Source organism: Bison bison, unplaced genomic scaffold, assembly GCF_000754665.1.
Source record: "Bison bison bison isolate TAMUID 2011002044 unplaced genomic scaffold, Bison_UMD1.0 scf7180017864213, whole genome shotgun sequence".
NCBI lineage: Eukaryota > Metazoa > Chordata > Mammalia > Artiodactyla > Bovidae > Bison > Bison bison.
The window spans coordinates 5,882,793-5,892,295 of record NW_011494785.1 but is presented as its reverse complement, the minus strand read 5'-3'; the positions used below and the strand labels follow the sequence as shown (position 1 = coordinate 5,892,295).

Sequence of the window (9,503 nt, the reverse complement as noted above, 5' to 3'; positions counted from 1 at the left end):
AGACACTGTGTGTCCTCCCCTCCCCCTCACAGTGTGTGTCCTCCCCTCCCCCCACACTGTGTCCTCCCCTCCCCCTCACACTGTGTGTCCTCCCCTCGCCCCTCACACTCACCGTGTGTTGCCCGCAGATCATCCAGCGGCAGCTGGAGCAGGTGGAGGAGAAGCAGCGGCAGCTGGAGGAGAGGGGGGTCGCCGTGGAGAAGGCGCTGCGCGGGGAAGCAGGTACCACTGGGCCTAGAGGACAGGGTCCTCGGGAAAGCCCCGTCCCACCCACCACGGGAGGCTAGCTCCCGCCCCACGCGCGGAGTCAGTGGGTCTCAGCAGGATTCTCTGGTCCCCTCGTCACTGGGACCTGGGGCTTCCTGTGAAGCAAAGGAGGAGAAAGACCTATGCATCTGGGGCTCCCCGAGCCTGGCCCCCACACCCCGTCTCAGGGCTCCCCCTGCCCTCATCCCCCGTGTCTGCTGGTGATGCCCTAGGTCTCTCCCTCTCTCCTCCCCATCATCTCCTCAAGAAGACAGTGGCTGGGAGCAGGGCAGGCTGTGCACAAGGGGCCATCACAGAACTGCACACGCAGCCCCCCACCCCCCACAGGCCCTGCTGAGGGTGGCGTCACAGACGCCCCAGGGTGGACCAGGCTCTGTCCTAGAGGCGGTCACTTGGGGCAGAGCCTGAGCAGGGCAGAGCAGAGCGTGGAAGGAGGCTATGAGGACCGTGTGCTGGGGCAGACCATGGGGCCCGTGCGGTCAAACCACTCTCCCCAGAGCCTGCAGAGAAAGCAAGGAGGCACCCAGTGCCCAGAGTGGCCTCTTGGTTCAGGACCTTGAACCCTCGGACCGGCCCCATTGCAACCCCACCCCGACTCGAGGGACTCTCCCCTGCATTCCCAGCGTCCCCGAGGCTGGAGCCTCCACCCTTTTGTGGAGAGCACTGCAGCCAGGGTCAGAACGGGCTCATGCAGCCTGCAGTGAAGACAGGTGCTGTGGTGGTTGTGCTCCTGGGCAGGGTGGAGTGAGTCTCCAGGCAGGTGGGCTGAGGATAAACCAAAGAAGCAACAGGAAGAGGTGGCTACCTGTACAGCCATCGCTGCCTCTGATCTTGCTGGAAGACTGACCAACGGCTGGCCTCCGAGTGAGCATCTGGTGTCAGGACGTATCTCTGGGGTTCTGGCGGCTAGCGCTCGGTATGGAGCCAGGCAGGCACAAAGGAAGTCTCCTGTTCAGGGCCTTCCTGCACGGAATACAGCCAGCAGTCAACACAGGGTGACCTTCAGGTGACGAGGGGATGAGGCAGAAAGATGAGCTGTGATGTCTTGGTCTTGCACGATCTGGATTCTGTGCCACCAGAGTGAAAACTGGACCCTGTGTCCAGGAGTGGGGGCTCAGGTGCACAGGCAGTGCCCCCAACGCTGCATGCCCTGACCCAGCCTCCTCAGTCAAGCCTTGACCGCCTGGAGGGAGCTGTCCTGTACCTGGTGTGAATGGGCACCCGCAGCCCTGCCCTTGCTGCTGTCTCTGCTGGCTGAAGGTGCCAGGAGGGCCCTGGGCCCTCGGATCCCGCCTGCCATGGCGGAAAGTGGTCCCTCACAGGGACCTCGTCCTAGCATATGTTCCTCACGGCGCTCATGGCCCTGCTGGCCGCCCGTGGTGTGTCCTTGACAGCCCTCGGCATTTCCTTATCGGGCTGCTGCCTGCCAAGGAGCCAGAGGAAAGGGCCCACGGAGACTGGTCTGGGATTTTGCTGAAATTCCTCTTTCTAGTTGTTTAGATAATTACCTCTTTGCAAACATGTACAACCAGAGTTTAATCTCTGTCAGTGGTTTTCAAGCTGTTTTATCAGTAGCAGAACCCCTTTTTACATGATAAATTATGGTTTCAAGTTTAAAGTGAAAAAGAAAAAAAGTTACTCTTAAATGTGAATGAACACAGGTGGAAAATGTAGATTGTGGTAGAGATCCACAAGGCTAAGAACCTCAGTGTCCAGTCCAGCCCTGGTTGCAGGGTGGGCACCCTGGTGTGCAGAGGTGGTGATTGTAAGTGAAGCAGGTCATGTACAGCCATGGGAATTCAGCATGTGCACAGTGAGAACGGTCTAGGGGTCTGAAGCTTAAAGTCGGAGCTGCTATCGCAGCAGAATTGCTGTGGATCCAACTGCAGTTTAGATTCCTGGTGAAGAACGGACCTCAGACACATGCTCCCAAATGCGCGGTGAGCCAAGAGCCAGCTGTACAGTGTGTGGAGTCACCCAGAGGGCCGGCCTGTGCCTGCGGGGTCAGCCTGCGCCTGGAGGGTCACACTGCGCCTGGAGGGTCACCCTGCGCCAGGAGGGTCAGCCTGCCCCTGGAGGGTCAGCCTGCGTCTGGAGTGTCACCCTGCGCCAGGAGGGTCAGCCTGCACCTGAAGGATCACCCTGCGCCTGGAGGGTCAGCCTGCGCCAGGAGGGTCAGCCTGCGCCAGGAGGGTCACCTTGCGCCTGGAGGGTCAGCCTGCGCCAGGAGGGTCAGCCTGCGCCTGGAGGGTCACCCTGCGCCTGGAGGGTCAGCCTGCGCCTGGAGGGTCACTCTGCGCCTGGAGGATCACCCTGCACCTGAAGGATCACCCTGCGCCAGGAGGGTCAGCCTGCGCCTGGAGGGTCACTCTGCGCCAGGAGGGTCAGCCTGAGCCTGGATGGTCACCCTGCGCCTGGAGGGTCAGTCCGTGCCTGGAGGGTTAGCTGGTAGGATGCTTTGAGAGGTGGGTTCCCTGAGTGAGACTGCTCACAGGCTAGGACTTAAGTCGATGAATGAAGTGTCCTGACAGGCTGGACGGACACTCACACACACAGGGCAGAGGAAGCCTGGTGGTCCTGGGGCCACATAGAAACAAGCTGACCTGACAGCACAGGTCAACGTGGTGATGGGCTTCCATGGGTCACAAGCTGGTGGATCACAGATTCGAACGTGGTGTGTCCTATTGAAATTTATTGCTGAATTAGAAGTAGTTGTGAGTCAGGTATTGGGAGAGCCCAGAACACCACCTGTAGAGCCCGGGCATTCCAGAGAGCAGGGTGAAAACCAGAGTTCTGATCCAGAGTCCACTAAGCAAGACTTTCCAGCACTTTTGTGCAAATGTGCATCTCCGGTTCATATACAGGCAGTGGTCCCTCTGTTGGGAAATTCCCACAATGGACACAGGAACTCGGAGCTTTGCTTTCTTCATTTCAAGCACCTCACTTCCTGGGTTGTGTTCCCACCTGGCGATATCATGTTCTCTTGGGCTTCGTGTCTCTTTCCTCTTGCTGGTGTGCTTGCTGGTGGCCGAGCCCTTGAGGAGGTCTTGTGGGCTGAGCAGCACTGGTCAGCTCCTTTCCTGAACCGGCCATTCGGTCTCAGTCCATGGGTTCTCTGAGGTGCCACTGGTGGCCGAGCTGCCCTCCAGAGAAGGCTCACATGCATCTAGACGGCAGGTCTGGGGTCAGAGCCTCAGAGAAGACTGAGATTCCTGAGGTGTGTGGTCTGGAGCAGCTGGGAAGCCCTCTTTATTTTCGGAACCTACTGGGACAGCCTCGTTCAGCGTTGTGGTGTCTGTGTCCCCCAAGGGGAGCCCTCGTGTGGAACTGGAGGCTGCTGGGTTGTGAGATGAGGAGGAAAGGGTGGTGAGCTGCAGCTGACTGCGCTTGCCTTTGTCATGGTCCTGGGGTCACCCTCACCGCGCTGTGACGGACAGGAGTGCTGGTGGGCAGCTGTGGAGCGAGGTGCCACTGTTTTCTGCTCTCTGGGGACCTGGTGACCTTGAGGGCCACAGGGCCTCCTTCACTCAGACCCGTTTAGCAGATGTGGTTCTGCTCCACTTGGGGTAAGTGTGGACAGGCGAGCTGAGGGCTAACATATCCTCTTTAGGCATTCGCATCTGGCCTTCAGCCTTAGTCTGGGGCGTCTGATATGCGAAACTAGGGAAGTTCATAGCCTTTGACCTGCCCCTCACATTTTCTAAGTCTGAATTAGATGAGGTTGAATCCCAGCAGGATTTCCAGCAGAGCCAAGGCCCTGTCCCAGCTGCTGGTTGGCTACACGCTGCCCCCTTCTGTCCCCCAACCCCCCACCACCACCTTGGTTTTCGGGACCACCCCTGGCACCAGGAGGCCTGTGGCTGAAGCATGTTTGTGGGGGTGCCTGGGGGAAACGCATGCTTTCTGCTGCCTCCCTGGGTGTTTCTTATGCTTCATGCCCTTGAATGCCAGGGACTGGGGGGCCAGAGGGTTACCTGATCCAATAACGCTTCCCCGATTCCTTGTTGTAGACTATTGGGGAGAGTCTTATTACACTGACCTCATCGACTTGCATCTGGGTGGTATGTATGCAGACCTGTTACAGAACTAACCCTGCTGACTCCCCCACCCCCTGCCCCCCGCTCACAAACAGCAAGAAGTCAGCCTGATAACCATAACCGGATGGTAAAGCACAGGCCCTTTTCCAGCTCAAACAGAGCAGTGTGCTGACTCGGCCTCACCCATATGTGTGTGCCGGGGGAGACCTGAGACAATCCTTGCTGCTGGGGTATTTTAATTCTCTATAAATTTAGAGGTTCACCAGCCACAGCATCAGCCTCTGATTCGATCTGCATCCCAGTCCCACTGACAGCGTTTGGTCGTTTGATGGTAGCAGCACATGTGCGTGCACATACACACTCAGGCAACACGCACATGCTCCACCACAACCTTCCCAAGCCCCCTCCCTCACACCTCCCCCAGGATGCCCATAGCCTCCGTCAGCGCATGTTCATGCTGACCTGAAAGGTCCAGGTGCCCGGGGGAGGCGTCTGAGAACGCCGCCCCCCCACTCTGTCCTGGGACTACTGCGTCCTCTTTTCACCAAACTCAGGAGAAGTCGAGGCTGGTCCTGTGTGTGTGGTCCCTGCAGCCTCTGAGCCTCCAGACTGGGCCTGTTGGAACTGCAGAGTCTCACTCCCTCCTCCCACCCTCACCCCCGACCTTCTGAGTCAGGGACCCTGGAGGTGAGGCCTGGTCACCTGCGTTAGCAAGTGTCCCAGGCCACTTCTACAGTGGAAGCACTGCGTCAGAGGAGTCCAGTCTGTGGGTGTCTTGCCGAACAAGGCTCACCACTCGTTATGACCAGAGAAGCACCCAGGCAGCCGTGTCGCCTCTAGGCCTGGTGGTGACTCTCTTGGACAGCCGCCCCCGCATCAGGTGCTGAGCCAGTAGCTACTCCCGGGGCTCCCAGGCCCAGCGCTTTCTTGGAGTCCTTCATCCTGGTCAGGCAGTCAGACTTCTGTCTCCCAGGCAGGCTCCGTGCCTGAAAGTGGTCTCAGAACGGAAGAGCGGGCAAGATCTTTCTCTCTCATTTTTTTTACTGTAATTCCATTCTTCTAAGAGAGTCTCTTCCTGGCCCATTCATTTAAAAACCAAGCATGATTGTAATTGCAACTCAAGATAAAGCCCTGGTCTTAGAGAGGCTACACCAGTAAGGAGGCTTCCGGCCTCCTTGGGGTGGGTGTCCTGGCCTCCCCTCTGCTTTCTGACCCCGGGTGTCCGGGTCCACCCTCTACACGGCCCTCCAGGGCTTGAGCTTCCAGTGTCCAGGTGCTGCCACCCCATAGCCATTGGTGCTGTAAAAGGGCTCATGCTTACACCCCAACTAACAGATCCCACCCTGACTAATGTCCTGGGCTCACTTTCTGCCTCCTCCTGACACCTCTGGGAACGTCTGTGTCGATTCCAAATGAATCTCAATTGTTTTGTTTAATTCAGAGTCTCCTGGGAAGGACTGTCAAACCTATTTCTTTGACATTGCATTCAGCCTCCCCTCCCAGCTTGCGAACAGCAGCCACACGGATGACCCCGTGTGGCCAGTTCTGTTCCCTTCACTCCTGATGCTTGAGTGATAGGATGCTGGCCATTTCCATTTCTGTGTCCCTGGATTCCAGCTTCCAGCCTTCGGGATAGAATTCCAACAAGTTCCAGGGGAGAGTGCAATATGTAGAAAGAGGAGCTCAGTGTATCTCTGAATTATAAACCCCTGCTGCCTGATATGGGTCCTCGCACATCAGCCCGCTGTGGCTCTAGGGGCTCTGCCCTCCCGTGGCGGCTGCCGCTACCCACAAGTCTGGAAGGAGAAGGTAGATGTCAGAAGCAGCTCCCGTTTCAGTTCCTGCTGATGTCTCCTCCGCAGAGCACTTGGCAATCTCGTTATTTGGTGGAATTTTACCCTCTTGAAATCTGGAGCCTGAGATGTAGAGCCTGATTACTTGTCTACTGCGTGTGCTCAGTTGTAGCCAACTCTTTGTGGCCGCATGGACTATAGCCCACCAGGTTGCATCCCCAAAGGGCCACAGGAACTCAGCACCGATTGTGCTTCCTGTGAGGTGAGAGGGAGAAGTCCAGGCTGAAGTCCCTGCCCAGCCCCTTCCTGTCTCACTGTCATGCCCCCCTGGGGTCTTAGAGTGGCTCTTAGCTGACTTTTAAGGGCTCCAGACCTGTTGAAAGTCTCCTTTTGAGCCAGAGAGTATCAAGACTCCTCTTCCCAGAGCTGCACCTTGTGATTGCAGAGGACCCATTAAAGAACAGAGACAGGGTCCTGCTGCCCAGCCACTGGTCTTGTTGCTCTAGACCAGGGAGGAGACTTGGACGTGTTCAGGAGAAGACTGCATCTCTTCTGGAGAACTTTGAATGAGAAATATTTACACCCAATTTCTGGTTTCCAGACTTCACCTCTTGATTTGTACATCTCCAGGGGAAATGGAAAGAGCATGAATGGTTTAGAAACAGCATAAGGGACTGGAGAGGGGGTCTTCATTTTTTGCCATGGCTTGTGATGGGAGGTGGGGAAGCCCCCCACCTACCCACCCCGCTCTGAGCCTTCCTGTGTGGTCCGCTCCCCTGAGTTGATGCTGGCAGATTGTTGGCTGATCTGTTCCGTCTGAGCATGAGCCTGGCTCGGTTCTGCTTTTAGGATATTTCAGTCCTCAAAATTCCCCAGCATTCCTGTGTGTGCGTGTGCGTGTCCCAGCCTGTGTGTGTACGTGTACACGTGGGTGTCTCAGTCTGTGTGCGTGTGTACACGTGTGTGTGCGCGAGCATGTCCCAGCCTCTGTGTGTAAGTGTGTCCCAGCCTGTGTGTGTGTGTGTTAGAGCTCAGTTTTCACGTGCTTTTCCCTCTTCGTTTCCCCCTAGTCCAGAGGTTTGTCTCATACTGAACTTCCCAATAAGACATCTCCCCAGCTCTGTGCTTATAAGCACAGACAGGCCAGGCCTGTCAGGGAGAACCTTCTATCCTGTCAGAGGCAGCACACCGCCATGCAGCTTGCAAACCAGCCACAGTGTTCTAGCTACCCTGAGGGTCCCTGTAGTGAGGCGACGGGGCGGGAGGGAGGGTGCAGTGCTTCAGACAACGCCTGTATGAGAAAATGGGAGGTGTGGAAGCATAGAAAGAAGGAGCGGAGACGAGGAATTGCCACCAGACTGGCCGTGACTGCCCACTGTCCACAGCCCGTGGGGTCCTGCCAGCCCCAGGCCATGAAAGAGGCAAGGTGGTGTCAGCGACCCTGAGCAGGGAGATGAGACTGGCTTCAGGCCGCTCTGTGTCCTCAGCCCTGCCACTCACCCTCTCTGGGCCTCTCCATTCGGCGGGGAGGGGCAGTGCGGTGACCCTTCCAGGCCTGGCGCCCGCCCCGTCCTCGGGCTGCCTCCCTTTGTCGTGTTTGCTTCCCGAAGGAAGGCCCTCTGCACTGGGTGGAGGGCGAGGCAGATCCTGGCCAGGGTGTGCACGGTTGACCCCGAGCCTCGGGGCCCTCCTTGGATGGCAGACCTGCCGATACTGTCCTGGCAGCCGCTGGGGCCAGTGCTGGGGCTCGATGAGGCCGCCCATGTGCCCATGTTTTGATCTCTGACACACTCTCACGCTCAGTGCACACAGCCCTCTGGAATCCATGGGATGTGCCTGGCTGCACGATGATAAGTTGCAGCTTTTCAAACTCTTTACTGGTGGCCTGCCCAGGTGTCGGGGTGGGGGGGTGCTGGCGACTGTCACGCCCTGCGGGCCGTGGGCCGTGGGCGCTCGGGGTGGTGACTGGGGTCTGCGAGTGATGCGCAAACAGGAGCACGTCCCCGACGAGACTAACGTAAGCGACTTGTTTGCTGTGAGAGGGGCGACCACTCTGCCTCCCGCGGTGAACCACATCTGTGTCTCACATCTCCAGACGAGGCGAGGTTAGCTCCAAACTGCACCTCTGTGCCTCCCTTGCAGTCTCACGTCAGCTTCAGGTCTGGGGTGGAAACTCACCTTGTTTGGTTGGTTTTTCTTCTTAAAACAGTATTTATTGGTTGGTTTTCTGATTGTAAAGTATACACTGTGCAAACACCAGAGCACTCAGGAAGGTTAAGGAAGAGCGTCACAACCCACCCTTCGGGGCTCTGGCCCTTTCGTGTCTGCACTGCCTGTTGTCACTGGGGAGCCCCTGCAGATTTCTGTCCTGAGTCCTGTTCTGTGGTCTCACACTGGCTTCTGTACGGAAGGGCGTCTGGGACGCGCTCTGCATAAAAGGGTCCAAAGCTGTGTTCCGTGATGTCTGGAAGGGGAAGCACGATCTCACTGCACCTGCAGGCAGACTTCCTTGTTTGGATGCGTGTGACTGTGTTGAGCCCCTGACCTTGCTGATGAGCACGGATGCTGCTCCCCTGTCTCCACAGCCTGTTTGTGTATAATGTCTGTCCCAGGGGGCAGCAGAGGTGGGGACCCTATCGCTTGAGGGTGTGTGCAGGTGTCTGAGCACCAATCTTGAGACAGAGAAGGCTGGATGTAGACGAGTATAAGCCGAGGGTGTTTGTAAGAAAGGAGCTTCTTGCTTGCCTCAGTGACCAGCTGGTCATGGCCCCATCTGTCCGGAACACTGGATCGCTGTGATTGTTGCACACGCACCACACATACAGCCTTTGCACACACCCACCACACACACACACAGCCTCTGACACACCCACCACACACACACACAGCCTCTGACACACCCACCACACACACACAGCGTCTGACACACCCACCACACACACATGGCCTCTGCACACACACAGAGCCTCTGCACATATCCACCACACAAACACAGCCTCTCCACACACACCCACCACACACATGGCCTCTGTGCACACACACAAACACACACACGCACAGAGCCTCTGCACCCACCCATCACACACACACAGCCTCTGACATACCCACCACACACGTGGCCTCTGCACATGCACACACAGACACACACACACACACACAGCCTCTGCACACATCCACCACATACACACAGCCTCTGCACACTCACCACACACACACACACGGCCTCTGCCCACACCCACCACACACACACACAGCCTCTGCACACCCACCACACCCACACACGGCCTCTGTCCACACCCACCACACACACACATGACCTCTGTCCACACCCACCACACACACACAGCCTCTGCCCACACCCACCACACACACACACATGGCCTCTGTCTGCTTTAGTTCTGAAGTT

The 9,503-nt window shown here is 57.4% G+C and overlaps 1 protein-coding gene across 1 annotated transcript in view; it reads left to right on the top strand.

The window, feature by feature from the left end:
- Positions 1-9,503, top strand: part of MICAL3 (microtubule associated monooxygenase, calponin and LIM domain containing 3) — an 87,785-nt gene that overhangs the window by 72,037 nt on the left and 6,245 nt on the right. Inside the window, 1 exon segment of the mRNA XM_010845070.1 lies at positions 129-222. Coding sequence (XP_010843372.1) covers positions 129-222 — 94 coding nt within the window.